The sequence below is a fragment of the Peromyscus maniculatus genome, chromosome 7, assembly GCF_049852395.1.
Source record: "Peromyscus maniculatus bairdii isolate BWxNUB_F1_BW_parent chromosome 7, HU_Pman_BW_mat_3.1, whole genome shotgun sequence".
Lineage (NCBI taxonomy): Eukaryota > Metazoa > Chordata > Mammalia > Rodentia > Cricetidae > Peromyscus > Peromyscus maniculatus.
In genome coordinates, this window is record NC_134858.1 from 14,841,326 (window position 1) to 14,864,093 (window position 22,768).

The 22,768-nt window shown below is 39.6% G+C and overlaps 1 protein-coding gene across 1 annotated transcript in view; it reads right to left on the reverse strand.

Moving 5' to 3' along the window:
* The window catches only part of Muc16 (mucin 16, cell surface associated), a 188,035-nt gene that overhangs the window by 49,606 nt on the left and 115,661 nt on the right, over nt 1-22,768 (reverse strand). The window contains exons 54-72 of the mRNA XM_076575603.1: nt 19,402-19,526; nt 19,243-19,310; nt 17,251-17,423; nt 15,513-15,548; nt 13,787-13,852; nt 13,227-13,348; nt 13,072-13,130; nt 12,771-12,943; nt 11,598-11,633; nt 9,026-9,091; nt 7,956-8,077; nt 7,802-7,860; nt 7,503-7,675; nt 6,407-6,442; nt 4,941-5,006; nt 3,891-4,012; nt 3,736-3,794; nt 3,441-3,613; nt 1,174-1,209 (exon numbers count right to left, since the gene is read on the reverse strand). Of these exons, the coding sequence (XP_076431718.1) occupies nt 1,174-1,209; nt 3,441-3,613; nt 3,736-3,794; nt 3,891-4,012; nt 4,941-5,006; nt 6,407-6,442; nt 7,503-7,675; nt 7,802-7,860; nt 7,956-8,077; nt 9,026-9,091; nt 11,598-11,633; nt 12,771-12,943; nt 13,072-13,130; nt 13,227-13,348; nt 13,787-13,852; nt 15,513-15,548; nt 17,251-17,423; nt 19,243-19,310; nt 19,402-19,526 (1,770 nt within the window). The remainder of the gene's footprint in view (nt 1-1,173; nt 1,210-3,440; nt 3,614-3,735; nt 3,795-3,890; nt 4,013-4,940; nt 5,007-6,406; nt 6,443-7,502; nt 7,676-7,801; nt 7,861-7,955; nt 8,078-9,025; nt 9,092-11,597; nt 11,634-12,770; nt 12,944-13,071; nt 13,131-13,226; nt 13,349-13,786; nt 13,853-15,512; nt 15,549-17,250; nt 17,424-19,242; nt 19,311-19,401; nt 19,527-22,768) is intronic.

The following is a 22,768-nucleotide window of genomic DNA, read 5'->3' on the forward strand; positions in this document are numbered from 1 at the left end:
AGTCTTTTGAACTGTACAAGTTTAAAACAGACAAAATTACAGCACTGAGAAAGCAAAGAGGACACAAAGTTCCACCCCTAGTCAAGAAGCTATTTGTTCTGGGTGGTGGTGGCACACACCTTTATTCACAGCACTTGGGAGGCTGAGGCAGGCAGATATCTATGAGTTTGAAGCTAGCCTGGTCTACAGAGTGAGTTCCAGGACAGCCAGAGTTACACAGAGAAATTCTGTCCTGAAAAACTGAAGAAGAAGGAGAAGGAGAAGGAGAAGGAGAAGGAGAAGGAGAAAGAAGAAGAAGAAGAAGAAGAAGAAGAAGAAGAAGAAGAAGAAGAAGAAGAAGAAGAAGCAGCAGCAGCAGAAGCAGCTACTTGCAATTTATACCTGCTAAGAAAGGGAAAATTAGTTTTCTTCAGTAGAGTGTCACTGGTTATATCAATCACACTCAGAGATGGACTCATGCTCAGAAATAGTTAAAGAACATAAAACAGACATCATTTTTTTTAATTTGGTATGATATTTTTGTTTCAATTTCTAGTTACTGAACTTATTTGATATTACTTTTTTGTTTGTTTGCTTATTTGTTTGGATTTTCAATTTTGTATTTTGAGTACATTGAGGGAGAGAGAAAAACAGGAAGAGAGAGGAAGAAAAAGGAATTTGGGTGAGTAGAAAAGTGGGGAGGACATGAGAGCAATGGTGGGAGAGGAAAACATGATCAAAATATATTTCATAAAAATTTTAAAAGAACTAGTAAAAATTAGAAAAAAACTAAACCAATAAAAGAACTAATTAAAACTAGAACAAATACAAGAGAGAAAGCAATTTTAGTTAAAACACTAAAATAGTCATCAGAATTTGCAGCTTGATAATAAAGCTCCTGATAGGGACTCTTCTTTTTAGGAAACATAAATCACACAGTAACCATCTAAACTAAGCCCCATAATTCTATAATTTACACTTTTATGAATATAATTCTCCAACCAAGAAGAATATGGAAAATTCAGAACCAACATGAAAACTGCAGTTTCAAGAAGAGACCAATGGTACTGCATCTTCCTTCCATTGAGAAGTTGGCCTCTCTGAAGACACTGGCTTGCATTTGAGTCAATTTTCCTTTGGAAATGAGGAAAAAAGTAAGGACCAAGACCTAGGTTGGGCTGAATTGGTACTTACTTATAGGATGTTCTTCTGGAGCAGGTTTATTATAACCTAGAAAACAGAAGACATAATAGAGGATAGGAAAAGATTCAGCATGCTTTGGCCCATAGGGCACCACACTACCCTTGTATAGATTAGTGAACATATATTCAAGTTATAAGATCTGACAAATCATCCTGGAAAAGAATTTCCTTGTATTTCAACTATACCAATTTCTTCCCATATCTCTATCATGTTCCCAATTGGTTCTTACAAAACATACTTTCACATCTCACTTCTACCATATTACGTATGCATCAATACACAGCATTATCTTTCCTTTTTCTCTGCCACTATATATCCATTTAGAATATATATTCTTTTTTTTTAGAGAGGAAATAGCCAAAGATATCAGAGCAATAGTCACGACTAGCTTTAGCTTACCACCAGTAGTAGCTTTTCCAGAGAGAGAGATTTCTTCCTGCCTGACTTGTGTTTTTATTGCCTTTCTGTTCTCCCTTCTCATTGGCTCGAAGCCCAGCCATATGACTTTGTCGTCACTGCCTGTCTATACAGACATCCAGGTCTCTATGGTTGGTACTAGGATTAAAGGCTTGTGTCACAATGCTCAGCTATGTCCTTGACCACATAGAGACTCGGCCTGCCATGTAGTTGGATTAAGGGCATGTGCTACCACTGCCAAACTTTTGCTTAATGGATATTTGATCTCTGATCTCCAGGCAATTTTATTTATTAACATAAAAATAAAATATCACATTTCATCACAAATAAAATATCACCACATTTCACCCTTTTTATTCTAGTAAAAAGAAAAAAGTTATAACTAATATAAGAAAAACTATATTCAATAAGTAAAATAATTATATATAATATATACAATCAATTAATACCTCAACAATGTCTAATCCATTTGCATTTGGCAAACTCAGAAAATATTCCATTATCTATCCTATTTTGGTAAGTCCAAAATGTACCTGATTCACTTTTTATCCTTACTTATATTACTAACAGAGAACTATCTTATATTCTTATTGAGCATTAACTATTTATATTTACATATATAAATAGTAAATTTACAAATATTAATTTACTATTATATTTCCAATGGAAGTATATAGTACAAATGGACACAAATAAAAAACAAAACACAGTGTGTGCCCCCACTGCAGTTCACATTAGGAAAAGGTACAGATGAAAGTTACTGGTTCTTTGTATCAGGCATATGGTATGGTGCTGTGGGATGGTCTGTATGTCAAATTACTCTGATTGGCCAGTAAATAAAATACTGATTGGCCAGTGGCTAGGCAGGAAGTATAGGCGGGACTAACAGAGAGGAGAAAAGAAAGAACAGGAAGGCAGAAGGAGTCAGTGCCAGCCGCTGCCATGACAAGCAGCATGTGAAGATAACAGTAAGCCAAGAGCCACGTGGCAAGGTATAGATTTATGGAAATGGATTAATTTAAGCTATAAGAACAGTTAGCAAGAAGCCTGCTTAGCAGAAGCAAGAGGCCATACAGTTTGTAAGCAATATAAATCTCTGTGTTTACTTAGTTGGGTCTGAGTGGCTGTGGGACTGGCGGTTGACAAAGATTTGTCCTGACTGTGGGCAAGGCAGGAAAACTTTAGTTACAGTATGGTTTATAGTAAATGTGGAATAGAAAATGAAAAGAGGCTGGAAATTGTACACAAATCCTTGCAATGGCTTGATGTAACAGATTGGGTATAAAAAGTTGCATGTCAGCATTTTGATTGGACAAATCTCAGTGTAGGTAGGGCAAGTCCCTTTGTAGCTCTGTGGTTTGTTTGCTTTCTTTTTTAAATTCAGAGTAATGTAGATACATTATACCTTCTTGTCCACTTCATAGGGTTTGATAGTTAAAGTAGCTTGGCAATTGACAAGACATAGAGTCATTGAACTTAAATTCTCTGGACACATTTGCAATCAAGTTTCTATATCTTGTTAGTTAGGATGGAAAGAATAAGCATAAATAAATATAGGTTCCATAATCTTTGGGATCTATTCTTGGATCTAAGAAGAGTTAGAAAGGAAGCTCAGCAAACATATTCATACCCTTCTACTTACCAATTTTGTATACAATATGACCATACATCCATACCTCCTTGCCAGGATATTCATGTGTGCTTCTTAAATTTTTGGAACAAAATGCTAAGAAGATAGACCAAACTGGTCTAGACAATACTATCAATACTATTGATAGAGGTAGAAAAAAAAATAAAGGATGCCTCAACTTCCTCCACAACAAACCACAGTTTATGCTTACCATTGACATATAGACTCTCTTTGTCCAGTGTATAGTTGCTCAGATGGGTTATTCCATGTGTCATGTTGCTCAGTTTTGAGTACAGTCCCTGGGTATCCATCCCAGGAAGTGAAGGGTCATGGTGGTAGGTGCAGATAGCATCCACACCAGTGGCTGTTCCATTCTTCTCAGCCCTAGAAGGCAAGGAGTATAGAGATTTTAGAAAAGGTATAATGCAGATAGGAAACAGAAAGAGGAAGGAGCAAGTGGGGGGGCAATAATAGATATTTGGTAAATGGGCAGAAAGTGGACTCACCTGAGGGAATCTAGTCTGCAACTTGAGTTGAAAAAAACATTATGGAGCAAGGGTTCCAACTGGGGAGAAAAGCAAGGAAAATAATGGAAATAAAATTTAGATAGAGTAGATGATATGATTTATCCAAATGGAAGCTACTGGAATGAGGGTCTTACCAGGTTCTTCAGGAGAGTCTCAGTGGAATTGAACAGAGCTGAGCCATTGTTCATACTTGCTGAATATGGAAGGTTGGAAATGATGAAACTCACTGTGACAGTCTTCATATGATGCCCCACAGCTGAACAAATTGGGAAGAGATACAACTATGATTTTGTCTGGGAACAGACTGGAATCCTATACTCATCAAGTAATACCTCCTTGTATTTTATCATCAGACTCACCATACCCACAACCTTAATATCACATCTCTGTGCCACACTAATTCACATTTCTGAATGTTCCTAACATAATTCATGTGTAATTTCCTATCATAATCATATCTTCTCTTATCCACATTATCTACCAGACTCATAGGATATACTGTCTAAGGGACTTTTTCTACACTGAACTTTAGAAGAGTGTTCTGAAAAGAAAGTCTAACTGGGACTGCCCTCTTACTCCTACAACTCATAGATCATTGTACAGTTTCAGGGTTCAGTTTGAGTGTTTTAATTTGTAATTCAAGGCCCTTTCCAATCTAGTTTCTCATGTCATTTCAGCTTTTGTTATTCATCAATCTGGACCTACCATCCTGTCTTTATGGGCTTTGGACTAAAAATCAAAGGCTATATTAGGCAATGAACTTTATGCTCCTTGGATGCCAAATTCCTCTCATTTATCCCATTATACTATGTTTTTCTAAGTCAATGAGCCCTTGTTGTTGATATCATTTCCAGCAACACTTTATGACCTATTTATCTGGACCACTCCTGTTCAGCATGAAAGATTCAGATCACATTGAACTGTCTCCAGAAAACACTTTCCTCTATGTATTATGTGAGCTGCTGCACATACTGAATTTCTCACTGCACTGCAATGATCTGTTCATCTTGCAGTACTCGTGGTTGTATGAAGCTTGGCTACTGATTGAATTGCTACTATAATCTTTGTGTCTGTAATGATGGCTATGGAACTAGGTTCTTCATATTCTTGTGTCTAGATCCCATATAGAAATCAGAACTGTGGGACAGGGTATCTTATAATGATAGAAACAGGTCCTTTGATACCTGTGGTAGATTCTGTTTGCACAGATATTGATGGAGAAGGTAGTATGGTAGTGGTCAATTCAGGATCTGTGGAAAGGAATGTCATCAGGGTTGAGAAAATCCCCAGGTAGTTAGAAAAGCCCATGCAGCAGTAGTCCAAAGCAGACCAAACCATTCATAGGTAGATAATACACAAAAGAGTGAATGGGCATTAATGTTGGAAAAGCCTGTGAATAAAATTAACTCAGATAATGAGAGTGGTTGGCTGGAGAAAGACTGAGAAAGGAGAATAAATTAATTGGAAGATAGTAATTGAATTGGTAAGTAGATAAGTAGAAAGAAGAATGGATAGATGAAGGGTCAACCCAAAATTGAAGAATAATAAGTATCTGGAGAAATGGAAGGAAGGAAAGAGGGAACAAATAACATGTAAATAAATGAACATTACGGATGGTGGGGAAGTACATGAAAGATAGATTTTTGTTGGGGTAAGTAAGTGAATGAATAGGTGGGTGGATAGACATATTGGTGGGTGGGTCGGGTGGTAAGTGGGTGGATGGATGAGTTGATGACTGAATGGATGGATGAATGAATAGGTGATGAATGAATGGATACAGGTACATATGGCTAGATAGATGCACAAAGAAAGAAAGAGAAAAGGAATTGATAAGCAGATCAATAGATAAGAGAATGTAGATAGGTAGATAGTTGAATGAATTGACATATGTCTAGATACTGAATTCATGGGTGGGTGGTTGCATGGTGGGTGGGTATATGAATGGATAGGTATGTAGGGGGATAATGGATGGATGACTGGGTAAGTGTGTGTGTGTGTGTGTGTGTGTGTGTGTGTGTGTGTGTGTGTATAAAAGAGGTAAATATCAAAGAAATAAAGGGCAAGCTAGCAAATGGAGAGAAATATGAGTAGGTGGATAAACAGTGGATGGATGAATGGCTAGACAGATGACTAGAGAAGGAATGATAGAAGAAATGAAGAAATACAGTATAATGGAAAGGATAGTGGATGAATGGATGGATGACTAAAAATGTGGTTCTGGAGGAACAGTAACTAGCAAATGAAAGAATGGACAGCTGGAAAGATAGATGAGTGAGATACTGAATGAGTGGGCTATTTTATCCAAACACTTTAGTAGACACCAAAATTTGCTACTTAACAATGAAGCCCCTACTACATCCTCAATAGCATTTGTTTTAGGTAATATAAACCAGTCTCTGAATTAATTTAGCTTAATAACACCATATGAAACAATTGTTCAAATTTCCTTTTCTTATTCAGAGGATTGAGGAAAATTCAGAAATCCAACACTAGGGCTTCAGTCCCAAAAAGAAGCCACCAGCTCTGCATCTTCTTTCCCCTGAGACTTTGACCACTCTCCAGAGACTGACTTTTGTTTAGGACAAGCTTCCTTTAGAAATGAGGAGAAAAGCATGGACCAAGACCCAAGTCATGCTAAGCTGATACTTACTCATGGTTGATTCTTCTGTACCAGTTCCACTGTAACCTAGAAAAGCAAAAAACATAAATAAGTGTAGATGTGTATCACTTTATACATGGACTAAACATCTATTGATGTTCTATGATCTGACTGAAGAATGTTCTGGCATTTCAACTTATTTAACTGTTCCCTACTCAATCTCAATTATGCTCCCCAAAGTGTGTCCATATGCTTTATTTTCATGTATCACTCCCATATTTATATACATCCACTTATACCATCATCCTTTCCACTCTCTACACTCTATATTCATCTGATACATATTTATTGGGAAGTTGTCATGTTTGGTGTGGCATTTCTACTTGAAGAATGTAGAATTGAACTAAACACTCCATGCTCCACTACAATTTACACTGACACAAAGTCTGCATATAATTTAATTTACTTGTTCCTAGTGTCAACCATAATGTCTGCATTATAATGAATATTTGGAAAATGCTGAGTGAACAATACAATGATGAATTTATATTATATAAGTTATTAGATAGAAAAATCCTGCATGAGTCCTTGCAATGGCCAAGTTAAAGGACCAGATTTAAACATGAAACATTAGAATTCATATCCAGACAAATTTATGTTACAGTTGGAAGATCCATTTACCTAAATGTGCTTTAGTTTGTCTCTATGTTAAAATGAGAGTAATTGGTAAACATCATGCTACACAGTGGTAAATATTGATTGTAAACTGACAAGACCTAGAATCACCAAGAAGAAAAAGCTCTGGGCATTCTGTGAAGGGGGCTTGGGATTAGTTTAAATGAAGTACATAGCTCTATCCTAATTCTTGGTAGCTCTTTCATATGGACAAAGCTCCTGAACCATAAAAGAAATAGAAAGAGAGATGAAGACCAGTATTTATACTCATCTTCTTCCTGACTTGGGACATAGTATGTCCAGGTATATCTATTTTCCTGGAATGCTATTTATTGGTGTTTCTCAACTTCTTTGAAGAAGAATCTAAGAACATAGAAGCAACTGGTCTAGAAAGAGATCACTGACTTTGAAAAGGCTAGGAAAATAAAGAGTGGCTGAAGACATCCCATAGGAAAACACAGACAATGCTCACCATTCACATAGAGACTATTTTCGTCCAATGTATAATTGCCCAGCTGAGTGACTCCATGGGTCAGATGGCTCAGCTCTGAATATATCTCCTGTGTGTGCAACCCAGGATGTGCAGAATCATGTTGGTAGGAGCAAATGACATTTACACTAGTGGAGTTTTGATTCTTCTCAGGTCTGAAAAGAGTAAGATACCACTCTAGAGATATCTTAATGTGGGTGAGAGTCCCAGGGAAGGAGGAAACAGCAGAAGGGTCAAAATAGGTTAGTCATTCCTGGAAAATGACAAGGAAGTAGACTCACCTGAGGGAGGTCAGTCTGCAGCTTGAGTTGAAGAATATATTCTGGAACAAGGGTCTAAGCTACAGAGAAAGGAAAAATGAAAAAGAGAAAAGAGTTGGATGCAGGATATACAGGAAGTTTGTCCTACAAGGAGGTTCCAGGATGAGGGTCTCACCAAGTGCTGTAGAACACTCTCAGTGGAATTGAACACGGCTGAACTATAGCTCATATCTTCTGAATATGGAAGATTAGAGATGGTAAAATTGATTGTGAAAGTCTTCAGATGATGCTCCACAGCTGTAGGAAGACAGAAAGAAATATCTATAACTGAGAGTTTGCCTGATACTACACTAGATTTCTATACTTATCAAGTTATATCACCCAGTTTGCCACCATCTGTCATTGTACACATCCAAGTAAGAGATGAACATCTCATCTCCATGTCATACCAATCCCCTATTCAGAATGATCTTCATATGTGCTATCTCCTTTACCATAACAGATCAGGCCTTATCTTCTCATATACAGACTATTACCCTACAAGATTCACTATGTGTTCCATATAAGTGGATTTTTCTATGATGAACACAAGAAAGGTATTGCGGAAAGGAAAAACTCACAAGGATACCCCCCAATGCTCTTACCACCTATGGCTCTCTTTGGGGTTTCAGTTTCAAGTTCATGTTTCTTGGTTTGATACTCAAGATTCCTTTAATGTGGTTTCTTATGATTCCCAGATTCAGTTACTTATCAATTCTGTGCCTAACACTATGGCCTTTTGGGTCCTGAGGTGGACATGGAGAGCTATCACTGGAAGCTGAGCTTCATGCTTCAAGAAAACCAAATTCCTCTAGTCTCTCCACTCACTTGCTCTTGATGGCCACTGAGCCTATCTTCCTTCACAGCAAAAAAATCACGACAGTTTATCTATTATTTTTATGCATCCTAGGAGATTCAGTTCAGGTGGAGCTTTCTCTAGGAGGCCCCCACACACTTATATTGTGTCAGGTGACTCTCACTTCACAAGAATCCCTCGTTGTACTGTCCTAGTCTATTCATCTCAGAAGCCTGGTAGCTGCATGAGGGCAGGCATCTGACTGAAATGCTGGTCTGATCTCTATTACTGTAATAATGCTACTGGCACTGGATCCTCACATCATGGCTTCCCAGGTCTTATGCCAGTTGGGAGGTGTAAGTGTGGGACAAGGATTTTCATCAAATGTAGGAAAAGGCTTCCCCAAATACCTGTGGTGGATTCTGGCTGCACAGATGTCAGTGTAAAAGACGGGATGGTGGTGCTTGGCTCAGGAGCTGTGGAAAAGGCTGTTAGCAGTGATGAACAGAGCCCACATACAGTCAAGGAAGCTCTTACAGAAGTGGTTCAAGCCACACTAACCATTCACAAACGGACCATAAACAAGAGTGGCTGTCTGAGTGGAGGGGGAACTAAGTTTCTGAATGAAATGTATTCAAGACAATGAAAATCGAGAGCAGTTCGTCAATTTGAAGCCAGATAAGAAAGTGACAAATGCCTCAAAACATATTTCAAGAGGAATAAAAACATGAGAATTGGGAGCTATGGAGACTAGAACTAATAATTGAATGAATATGATAATTGGATGAGTGAACAGGTGGGTGAATTTGTGCTTGGATGGGTGAGTTGGTGCATGCATGGATGAATGGACAGACTGGGTTAAGCATGAGGTGAGTGAGTGGGTATATGGGGAGGAATGAATGGATATGTGTGTGGGTGTATATAAGGATGGATGCATGGATGTGTGGATGATACATAGGGGAAAGAACAAAGGAGAAAAATTCAAGTAAATAAACTAAAATTAAATAGGTGGATATATGTATACATAAGTATATCATACAGTATGAGTGCATGAGAATTTAATTGGTTTAATTCATCAATAGGTAGGTAGGTGAGTGGACATATACATATATATGTTGTTAGATGTATGGATAAGTTGGTGGGTTGATGGATAAATGGATGGATGGAGGAAATGAATGAAAAAGGAAAGGACATTATTACATTTGCATGCATTATTGATAACTGAGAATGAATGGAAATATGAACAAAAGCAGAAAAGAGGAAGAATGAACATGAAAAGTAAGTAACAAAATTATCGGGAAAATTAGTAGATTGATTGTATGTAAATGAGGTGTCCTAGGACTAATTATAAAAATGGAAGAACAGTTGCAGAAAAAGGTAGGTGATTGGGACATAAAATGAAACTGTAGTATGTTAGCAAAAACAACTTAAGTAGCAATCTGTTGTAGACTATTATTTCAAGATGTGTTACATTTGTTTATACTGTGGAACATTTGTTTAATGATGCAAAAATATCTTGCATTCTTTTATGTTGCATTTGTTTAGCTCTGTGAAGCTATGTTACTTTGCCTGTCTAAAACATCTGATGATCTAATAAATAGTTGAGCAGCAGGAGAAAGGATATGTGGGGCTGCAGGCAAAGAAAACAAATAGAAGGAGAAATCTGGGAGGGGAGGATCAAGGAGGAAGGATTGAGAAAAGAAGGGACCAGCCACCCAGCAACACAGCCAGAAGGAAAAAAAAGATATAGAAATATATGGAAACAGAAAAAGGTAAAACCCAGAGACAAAAGATAAATGGGCTAATTTAAGAAATGTTAGCTAGAAATAAGCCAAGCTAAGGCTGGGCATATAAGTAAGTAAGAATAAGCCTCTGTCCATGTATGTATTTGGGAGCTTGGTGGCAGGCACCCAAAAGAGCAAAAGATCCTAAAGGTAAAAACAACAACAATTGCAGCAGTCACAGTGCATAACTTGACAATGAAGCCCCTGTTTAAGACTATAATAGTTCGGGTTATAGTAGACATAAATTAAAGAATTACTATTTAAAATGTAGTCCTTACCCCTCACCAAGAAAACTTCTCTTTGCAGCACACAGAGACCATTACAGTAACCCCAACCAATCAAAATGCAGATTGGTGAAGCTGAGTGCCAATGATATTGGATACATCTATAAAACAACTCTTGCAGCCAAGGCTCTAGAAACATTGCAGGAGAGTCAGGGGAAAGTTTGTAAGAGCCAGAGTATTAGGGAGTTTGGTATGAAACTATATATTCCAGTAATGCCAGAAGCTACCCTCATAAAGTCTCACCAGCATGACTGCATAAACATAAGCTGAACAAGGACAACAACAATAGACATGCCAAAGCGAATGAGGAAAAAGCCATGAGGTCTCAATCCTACCCAAGGAACTACAGGCAACCAAGGAATGATGAGAGTGTGAAAAATAGTCTTCCCTAGGAAAGAGTACACCAACTGATTATCCAATATCTAATAGTCAGTCCTGAAGACATAGGTATAAGTAGCATTATACAGACTGTGCAGGTTATATTTATGAACATATTTGTATGTAAATGTACATCTATGCAAGTAACAGCAAATAATGAAAAGAAAGAGGCCATGGATTTGAAAAGAGAAAGGAGGTTTATAGGTGGTTTTGGAGGGAAGGAAGCGAAGGGGAAGATATTGTAATTATATTATAATCTTAAAAATAAAAGAAGAAATTAAAAATTACTATCTGACATGATCCTTTTTATAAGTAATGATCACTTATTCATATTGTTTCCTCTAACCTGAAGGAGTATAGGGAATTCAGAAATCCAGTGCTTGGGCTGAAGGGCAAAAAACAGGCCAGAGGCTCATTTTTCTGCTACTAAGGCCTTGACTCCACACAGGAGACTGGCTTGTGTTTGGGGCAAGCTTCCTTTGTAAATGAGGAGCAAAGCCTTGACCAAGACCAGGTTGGCGTGGTTTGATACTTACTTGTAGTAAGTATGTCTGGACCAAGTTCATTATAACCTAGAAAACAAAAGTCAAGTATAAGTGCAAGATGCAGAATGGTCTCCTACATCATGCTGTTATCTATGTGGGAAATGGATACATGTTCTTGTGAGTACTTATTAAGTGTCTACTAATGTTCTAGGATCTTACTCAAATATTATCATGAGGAAAAACTTCCTGATACTTCATTTAGATCCAACTCTTCCTTACCAGCTCTCTAGCATGCTCCCAGAATGAGTCTTTCATATGATTTAAGTTCATACCTCAAAATCTAAAGATATATTCTTATCTATGCCATTATCTACCCACCTATTTCCCATATATAATATATAATATTGTTCATTTGCTATGCATCTTATTCCACTTAAAGTTGAAGAATATTGTGCTGAGTAATATTATAGTGAGGCTGTGCCTCACTATATGCCTCATTATAGATTCCATTCAGATGAGGTGAACATGAAACATTCATCTCTGGTGCCAGGAACAAGGTCTGGTTTTCAGTAGATTCTTGGTAAATGCTGACTTAGCAACAAAATTAGGCATATAAATTGTGCATTTTTTGAGAGGGAAACCAGGCATAGGTCTTCAATGGCCAAAGGATGAAATATAAACTCAGGATACCAAGACTCAGACCAGCTACAAACTTCACTTCTTATAAGTAAATGCTGGCCCCTTTCATTCCTAGTGCCTTAATTTTTTTCTGTGTTAAAAGGAAAGTATGAAGGTCTAAGATAACATCTTTAACACCCCATGGAGTATAATGGTTGCTATAAATGGTCAATCTGACAATTTAGTATCAACAAGGAGACAAACTCTGAGCATGATGTTGAGGGAGTTCATAGATTGGGTCAACCCAGGAGGGATGACATACATTAACTCTGGACAGCACTGCCCTATGGCCTAGATTCCTGGATTCATTAAAGGATTGTGAGCTGAAGACCAGCATTTATATGTCTCTCCTCCTTGACATTGTCCACGATGTGATAGTCTACCTTACCCTTCTATGCTTTTTTGTGTGCTTATTTGATTATTTGGACAGAAATGAAGAGTATAGAAACAGCTGTTCTACACAAAGACCACCAGGAACATTTCAGAGTATAGATAAAATAAAGGATGCCTGAGGAGACCACATAGCAAACCACAGACCATGCTCACCATTCACATAGAGGCTATGCTTCTCCAGTGTATAGTTTCCCAGTTGGGTGACTCCATGGCTCAGGTGGCTCAGTTCTGAGTACAGACCCTGTGTATCCATTCCAGGACGTGCAGGGTCATGCTGGTAGGTGCAGGTGGTAACCACACTTGTGAATGTCCCATTCTTCTCAGGACTTAAAGAGAAAGGTGTAGAGATTCAAGGGAGGTCCTAATGTAGATGGAAGCCCCAAGGAAGGGGAAACAGCAGAAGATCAAAAGAAGTGATAGTTATTCTCAGGCAATTGTATGGAAGTAGAATCACCTGAGGGAGGTCAGTCTGCAACTTGAGTTAAAGGAGCTATTCTGGAACAGGGGCCCAAGCTGTGGATGAGAAAGGAAAAAAGAGAGTAAATGGTTGGGTGGAGGATACAGATGAAGTGAATTTTGGCAGCGGGGGTTTAGGAAAGAGGGTCTTACCAGGTGCTGTAGGACATTCTCAGTGGAGTTGAACATGGCTGAGCCACTGATCATGTCTGCTGAATATGGAAGGTTGGAGATGGTGAAGTTGATTGTGAAGGTTTCCAGGTGGTGCCACATAGCTGGAGGAAGACAGAAAGGTAAATACCTACAACTGAGTGTTTACTTGTCACAAGGCTGGAATACTGCTCTGATCAGATCATGTTCTCTACCATATGGTCTGTTATGATTATCCAACACTTACGTGTGCATTTTCTCCATAAAGCCCTCCTCTCTATGATGTCAGTTGTGCATTTTCTCCATAAAGCCCTCCTCTCTATGATGTCAGTTGTGTCTCCCTCTGACTTCTCATTGTACTGTAATCATCTGTTTATTTCATGAACATGGTGTTTGCATGAGGGCAGGCAATCTAACTTAATTGCTAGTCTGATTTTGTGCTTGTAATGATGAACCTGGTACTGGGCTCTCCACATCTCATGCTTCCTATCTCTCATGTGACAACTATTAGAGGTGTGGGGCAAGGTGTTCTTGTCAAGTGAAATAAAAGGGTCCCCAGATACCTGTATTGGACTCTGGCTGTAGAGATGTTGATGGGGAGGGCAAGATGGTGGTGGCTGGTTCTGGAGCTGTGGAAAAAGCTGTCATCAGGCATGGAGAGAGTGCCCTGATAGAGAAGCCCTTTTAGCATTGGTCCAAGTCAGACAAATCACCCACAAGAATAAGTGAAAGAGCAATCACATGAGTGGAGGAATGAGAAAAACCTGTGAATGGAATTAGTAAGATAGTGGGAGTGGTAAGAGAGGCTGAGCAAATGCACAGGTGTATATGAATACAGAAAATAGAAGAGGCGATTGCAAAGAACATATAAATGATAGGTCAAAGCAGAATGAAAACAGAGTTTGAGGAGGTAGAAGCAAAGCAGAATGAGCATGAGCATAGATAGATAACTAGGCAGATGCAGGGTTGAATGTATGATAGGAAGGTAGATGGATGAATGGACAAATAGGAAGATGGATGGATGGGTGGTTAAGTTGTTCACAGGGTGGCCGGAGAGGCATATGGATGCATAGTGAAAACAAGACAGAGAAAATGAGTGTCACAGACATTTGGACAAAAGAAAGTGTGTGGATATATGGGAGAATAGATTGACAAATGCATGGGTAGGTGGATAGATGAATTCATGGATAGATGATTCATGGCTAGATGGTTCATGGATAGATGAATATATCTGTATTTATGCATCTGTAGTATATAGATGGATGTGAAGATGTATGTATGGATGGGCAAATAGATAAGAGAAATGAAGGACAAACAACAAAGGACAGAAGTAAAGGATGGATAAGTAGGTGAATGAATATAGAAAGAAAAAACCAGAAGGCATAAGAAGGTTGTAAAAAGGTAAGCAGTAAAATATGTAGATAGTTGAGTGAATAGAAATGTAGTATCAAAGAAGAGGAATGATTAGGGAAAATGAAATAATGGATAGCTGAAAAGATAGGTAAACCAGTTACTGATTTTAAAAAGGCATTTGTAGCCTGGAGGTTTTTCTGGTCCTGCCTGACTCTGCGGTCAGGACGAATCTCTCCCACCTGCATCCTGGAGCTTCTTATAAACTAATCACTCAGAGGCTTAATATTATTTATAAACTGTATGGCCATAGCCTATGGCTCAAGCTTCTTGCTAGCTAGCTCCTACAACTAAACTCGGCCCATTTCTGTTAATCTATATGTTGCCATGTGTTTTGTGACTTTACTTGTGTGCCATTACATGCTGCTCCCTGGACAGCATGATGGCTTCTCTCCTCTCTCGTGTCTCCCCTTTTCCTGTCTCTGTCCTGAATTGCCTGCCTGCCTGTAAGCTGCCTTGCCATAGGCCAAAGCAGTCCATTACTAACCAATTGGAACAACACATATTCACAGCATACAGAAAGACATCCCCCAGCAGGAATTTTTTACCCCAAGCCTCTTAAGTAACTGTTACAACTTAGAATCTGAGAATGAAGTCCCTACTGGGGCCCCAGTAGCTTTTGTTCATGGGAAAAATAAACTAGAGTCACCATAGGCCTTCTGCCCTCCTAAAACTCTTGTTCAAACTTCTTTCTTTAACCCAGAGGAGTATGAAAAGTTCAGAAATCCAACGTGAGGAATGAAGGTCCAAAAAAGAGGCTAAGGACTCAACATTATTCATCTACTAAGACCTTAGCCTCTTTTGGGAGGCTGGTTTGTTCTGAGGTATGCTTTCTTTCTGAATGAGAAGACATAGATAGGCCAAAATACAGGCACATACTTGTCGGAGGGACATCTGGACCAGGTTCATTGTAACCTAGGAAACAAAAGTCATACATAAGTGGAAGGGTCATAGTGGTCCCATACACCATGCCATGGTACATGGGGGCCCCATTATGATACATTTTTTTTGTATACTGGGAATCTACTCATGTGCCCATATCTGACTTAAATGCCATCATGAACAATTTCTTGTTATTTCAATTAGATCTAACTCCTCCTTACTACTCAATAGCAAGAGAACAACAAGAGATCTATGCTTATATACTCCTATGTATGCAGTTATCCACACCATTGCTTTCCCTTTTAATGTACCTCTATTATCTATTGTTGTTACTGAGCACTCTCTGTGATACTCTATTTCCAAATGAAGCATATAATAATGAACAAATCAATCTTTACTGCACTGAAATTTACAATGAGACAAGGTACACATGAAAATTATTTGTTCCTGGTGTCAGGGCTAAGATTTGATTTATAGTAGATTTTGGTAAATATTGACTGGACAACAAAGTGATGCATTTAAACAGCACAGCTTATGAAGGTGGATCCTAAGTTTCTTCTGTGACAGAAGTGAAGGGATGAATGTAAGCCAGAATGTCAAAGGGGGAGCCTGTTCCTTTAATTCTCTTTGCCTCCGTTTTTCTTCTTGCTAAAATAAGAGAAATGGGGGTCCACATTGTCTCCTCTCTTCCATAAGTGTGTGTAATAGTTAATGCTGATTATCAGTTTTACTGGTCTTAGAATCACCTAGGAGACAAACTTCTGGGCATGTCTCTCAGAGAATTTCTAGATTAGGTTGTGATTAAAAGATCTGCCTGAACTGTGGGCAGCTCCTTATAATGGGCTGTGACTAAATATGTTGGAGATATAAGAGGACTTGTGTTTATCTTGTTTTTTCTTCCTGACTATTGGTGCTATGTGATCAGGTACCTCAGCTTCCTTGCCACGATGAGAGTGATTTCCTGACATTGGAAACTAAAATAAACCTTCTGATGAGTTGATGTCAGGTATTTGCTTACAGCAATTCAACACATAGCTACTTCATGAGGCAATGTTGATACACGAATGTAAGTTCCTAAGAATGATTTCCAGGTTAGGAAGGACAGGATAGGACATGTTGTGGAGGGGAGGGGAGCAGAGGAGAAGGGAGGGGGAAGGGAAGGCAGGGAATGAAAGGAAGAGAAAGAGGAGGACTGGCAGGAAAGGGAAAGTGGAAAGGAAAGAAAGAAGATGGGAAAGAAATAAGGAAAGGAAAGGAGGAAACTATTTTGACCAGTTTTTCTAGCGATACGTCTTGCATTTGAACATGCCATACAGGGCATATATCTTAGAAGCTGTTCTTTCTCGGTTTTATTCTGATATGTAGTGTCTGAAGATTAGGCCATTTGATACACTGATGCCTTTTCTTACATCTCCTGTGTGAGAAAACAGTCCAGGAGAGAAGTTAATCTAGTATCAAGAGTGAGAAGAAAGCAGGCGTTGAGACAAGTGTATACTCTTTATTTCTCCAAGAAAGACTGCTTTGTGAAGTAATTGCCTGAAGCATCAAATTGGCAATAACAACAGCACTCATGTTTGGATCCAAACCTCTCAAGTCAGGACTTGTTAAGGAGTAGTCTTTTGGGGTGTAGGTGGGTTTTGGGGTGGAAGCTTGCATTTGAACCCCTAAAGAACTGGGAACTGGGAAGTTTTGTAGCATGCAAGAGGGCCAGGAGATGGAGATGGAAAATGCTCACCATTGATGTAAAGGGTGTCTTTATCCAGGGAGTAAGGACCCAGCCGGGCGATTCCACGGGTCTGCCAGCTTAGGTCATAGAAAACTGATTTGGCAGGCAGTCCCAGACCAGTGGGAACCCGGTGGTAGGTGCAAAGGACATCTACCTGGGTCTGGGCACCATTCTTCACTGACCTGAGTTGGGGAGGAAGAGGTGTCCATTGAGGAGATTTTGATCGCTTGCTGCCTCTCCCTCTGTGGTCACTCTATACAGTGCATAGCCTGCACTTTGATTTTGTTGATGATGTTTGCTGCCTTGCTCGCTCACTTTCACAAATTAGGACTCCACACCTGTGGGTACTTGTGCCTGAAAGCTTCTCTCTTTGCACTATCCTCGGATTACTTACAGTTATCCCAATTTTGGCTTCACCGCCCCTTCTTCGCCTCCTTTCTCTTCTTTTCTCCCTCTTTACTCTCCCCTTCTTTCTCACCTTCCTCCTCCCTATTATCTTCTTCCTCCTCTTCCTCTTCTGTTTTCTTTCCTCATTCCCTTCTTCTCTTTATTCTACTTCTCTGCTCTTCTTTCCCCACTCTTTTCCCTTCTTCTTCTCCCTCCTTTTCTCTTGCTCTTCCTTCTCCTCCCCTTCACAGTCTTCTTGTCCTCTTTTTCATCCTATTCTTCCTTTTCCTTGTTTTGAAGCAATTTCTTTGGCATCAAAACATTCTATTCTGGTTAAAGGCTAATTATAGACTCAAAGTTTTAAAGAGAGGCTCAGTAAAACCAGAAAATAAAGAATGCAGCTGTATCAGAAAGCCTCTGAAATGTACTAGAGTCACAAGGCTCCTCCCTCCCTGGAGTTATCCAATCAATAAGGAGTGTTGAAGAGAGGAGAATGTTCAACCTGCTGAGACACTTTCAAGTTGTACAGAGAGCTCCAGTATCAAAGGTTTTATGAATTGTTATCCTCTTTCTCTTCACAAGTTAATTGTATCAGATAGTTCATTAAAGTAATCTGAAGTTTACTAATATAGATGGTAAATTTTGTGTTATTTATATTTTACTACAAAAAAAAGGAATCAAGGAGGGGAAAGGACTTGGTGGATAATAATGCTTGCTCTGCAAGCAAGAGGACCTGAGTTCTTTTTGTCTTTTTATTTATTCTTCTATCATACAATTACATCCTGACCACAGTCTCCCCTCCCTTTTCTCCTCCCTGTTCCCACCTTCCTTCTCCCACAGATTTACTGCTCTTCCACTTTCCTTCAGGAAAAATCCTCCCAGGGATATCCCTCCAAACATGGCATAACAAGATGCAATAAGACCAGGCACTACCCTCATATCAAGTCTGGATGAGGCAACCCAACAGGAGAAAAAGGAGGACCTGATTTCTAATTCTTAAGAACCCATATAAAAAAAATAGCCCAGTATGACTACATGTGCTTATAATCCAAGCACTGGGACAGGGGATATTCAGGAGCTCACTCGTCAGTCAGCCAGCCTTTTAAAACTTTTTGTTTTTGAGAAAGGGTCTCACTATGTAGCACAGGCTATCCCGGAACTCACTGTATAGACCAGGCTGGCCCTGAACTCACAGATCTGCCTGCCTGATTCTGCCTCCCAAGTTATAGGATTAAAGGTTTGTGTTATTACACCCAGCCTTAAGGTTTTTATTGTTTGTTTTTACAATTTCATATTTTTATTATGCAGTCATCAAAACTAGGGTCTTGTACATTCTTAATAAGTGATCTACAGCCAAGCCACGCCCATGTCCATAACTGGTACATTCTAGGCAGGGACTCTCCTGCTTAGCCACTCCACCACCCCACTACTGAGGGATTATTGGCAAGTACCCTATTGCTATAAAATAAAAATTGTCATAAAATCATTAAAAGACAAACAAAAAGTACACATCAATCCTAAGTGTTCCCATCATCACAACTTCAAGCCTTTTCAAGTATAATAATGGGTTGGTAGGGTAGGAGAATGGGACTGTAAGTGGAGAATGTGTCTCACCTCAGAGTGGCTACTCTACAGCCTGTGTATAGGGGGCCAAGGCTGCTCCTCTGAAACAAAGGGCGGAGCTGCAGAGAAAGAAGTGAGTCAGAGTTGGGTAGAGGCAGGCATCTACTTTAGGAGGGGAAGGAAGGGCCTGAGGGGAAGCAGGTAGCTCACCAGGTGCTGCATAAGTGTATCCGTGATGTTGAACTTGGGGGAGCCAACCTGGCCCATGTCGGCTGAGTAGCGTAGGTTGTTGATGGTGAAGTTCACTGTGAACATCTCCTCACTGACTTCCCCAGCTGTGCAGGTAGAAAGAGATAAAGCTAAAGCGGATATGACAGGAGATAGATGGGGATGGGGCCATTAATGTGCTTTGTAGTGGGTCTTCCAAGGGCTCCCTGTATGCCTCTCAGTAAATCCAAGGGTGACTTGTTAATGGAGGCAACTTTAGATGTCAGTTAAGGATGCCCTTGATGTGAGGAATTCTAATAGATCACTTCTACCCTCCCACCTTCCGTATATGGGGGTCCAGTATAAACATGGATCTTTGCTTCTTTGTGAGGGGAAAGGCCCATATTGCCTGCTCAGGCAGGACTGGTGAGTCCTAATGTCTGTCTGTCCCTCTCTTTTTCTCTCCCTTTCCTCTTCATCTCTTTTGCCCTTCCTTCTCCCCCTCTTACACTCTCCGCCATCTACCTGTTCCTCTCTTCCTTGCCTTCTCTTCTCTGTCTCTTCTTGTTCTCCTCCTTTCTTCTCTGTTCCACTTCCCCCCCTTTTCTCTCATTTCCCTCTTCTCTTGTCCTCTCTATTTGTCCCTTTCTCCATCACTTATTTCTCTTTTATTGAAAAGGTGTTTTAATTGATAAAATGTATAAAGTTAAGATCATTAATAATCTTACAGCCTACAATGATACATGATTTTACTTATTTTTCTAGAAAACATAATATTATAACCTTTGGAATGAGAAAACATTTAGCTTAAACATTTATTTATAATATTTACAAAATTAAGTTTTTCAAAGAAAGGTCTAACCATAATTGTTTCAAGTCCAGTTCATGAGAACACAGTTACAAGATCCCCATGAGAAAACTCTTCTATACGTCAAAACAGACTTCACTTTAAAAATCAACCAAAAAAAACAAAAAACAAAAAACAAAAAATTCCCCCCCCCATTTTTGCAGTTAAAGAAAACCTGTCACCATTAATGCAGAAATGGTGAATTAACCAAGGTTCCAAAACTTTACTTTTGTCTATTTCCTTTTTTTTTTTTTTTGGATATCTGTATTTTATTTTTAAGGTTTTTTTCTTTCTTCTTGTCTCTTCCTCCCTCCTTCCACCTCCCCTCCCCCCAATTCATCCCCCCCACCATTCCCACCTCCTCCAGAGCAAGGACTCCCCTGGGGATTCAGCTCAGCCTGGTAGATTCAGTCCAGGCAGGGCCAATCCCCTCCTCCCTTCACCCAGGCTGAGCAAAGTGTCCCAGCATAAGCCCCGGACTCCAAAAAGCCAGCTCATGCACTAAGGACAGGTCCGTGTCCCACTGCCTGGGGGCTTCCTAAATAGTTCAAGCTAATCAACTATCTTACTTATTCAGAGTGCCTGATCCAGTTCCATGGGGGCTCCTCAGCTTTTGGTTCATATTTCATGTGTTTCCACTAGTTTGGCTATTTGTGCCTGTGCTTTTTCCAAGCTTGGTCTCAACATCTTCTTGCTCATACAATCCCTCCTCTCTCTCCCTGATTGGACTCTTGGAGCTTCACCTGGGGCCTGACCATGGATCTCTGCATCCACTTCCATCAGTCATAGGATGAGAGTTCTATCACAACAGTTAGGGTGTTTGGATATCTGATCACTAGAGATCACTAGAGTAGGTCAGTTCGGGCTTTCTCTCGACCATTGCCAGTAGTCTATAGTGGAGGTATCTTTTTTTTTTTTTTTTTTTTTTTGAGACAGGGTTTCTCTATATAGCTTTGTGCCTTTCCTGGAACTCACTTTGGAGACCAGGCTGGCCTCAAACTCACAGAGATCCACCTGCCTCTGCCTCCCGAGTGCTGGGATTAAAGGCATGTGCCAGGTATCTTTGTGGATTTCTGGGGACCTCTCTAGCACTCTGCTTCTTCCTATTCCCATGGGGTCTTCATTTATCATGGTATTTCTTTCCTTGTTCTCCCTCTCTGTTCTTGATCCAGCTGGGATCTCCTACTCCCCTAAGCTCTCTTTCCCCCAACACTTGCCCTTCATTACCCCTTATCACGTCCAGTTTGCTCATGTAGATCTCATCTATTTCTCTGTTTTTGGGTGATCCCTGTGTCTTAGGGTCCTCTAGTAGCCTCCCTAGAGCTGTGAGTAGCAGTCTAGTCATCTTTGTTTTACATCTAGTATCCACCTATGAGTGAGTACATACCATGTTTGTCTTTCTGAGTCTGGGTTACCTCACTCAGGATGATTTTTTAGATCCATCCATTTGCCTAAAAAACCTCACGATGTCATTTTTTTCTCTGCTGAGTAGTACTCCATTGTGTATATGTACCACATTTTATTTATCCATTTTTCAGTTGAAGGGCATCTAGGTTGTTTCCAGGTGCTGGCTATTACAAACAATGCTGCTATGCACATAGTTGAGCATGAGCCCTTGTGGTATGATTGAGCATTCCTTGGGTATATGCCCAAGAGTGGTATAGCTGGGTCTTGAGGGAGGTTGATTCCCAATTTTCTAAGAAAGCACCATATTGATTTCCAAAGTGGCTGTACAAGTTTGCATTCCCACCAGCAGTGGAGGAGTGTTCCCCTTGCTCCATATCCTCTCCAGCATAATCTGTCTTCAGTGTTTTTGATCTTAGCCATTCTGACGGGGATAAGGTGGTATCTCAGAGTCATTTTGATTTGCATTTACCTGATAATTAGGGACGTTGAACAATTCTTTAAATGTCTTTCAGCCATTTGAACTTCCTCTGTTGAGACTTCTCTATTTAGCTCTGTAGCTCATTTCTTAATTGGACTGTTGGGTATTTTGATGTCTAATTTCTTGAGTTCTTTATATATTCTGGATATCAGCCCTCTGACAGATGTGGGGTTGGTGAAGAGCTTTTCCCATTCTGTAGGCTGTCACTTTGTCTTGTTGACCCTGTCCTTTGCTCTACAAAAGCTTCTCAGTTCCAAGAGGTCCCATTGATTAATTGTTTCTCTCAGTGTCTGTGCTACTGGTATTATATTTAGGAAGTGATCTCTGGTGCCAATGCATTCAAGACTACTTCCTACTTTCTCTTCTATCAGGTTCAGAGTAACTGGATTTATGTTGAGGTCTTTGATCCACTTGGACTTAAGTTTTGTGCACGGTGACAGATAATGGATCTATTTGCAGCCTTCTACAAATATTATGTTCATAGGTGTGTGGATTAATGTCAGGGTCTTTAATTCAATTCCATTGGTCCACATATTTGTTTTTATGCTAGTACCAAGCTGTTTTTATTACTGTAGCTCTACAGTAGAGCTTGAAGTCAGGGATTGGGATGCCTCCAGAGGTTGTTTTATTGTACAGGA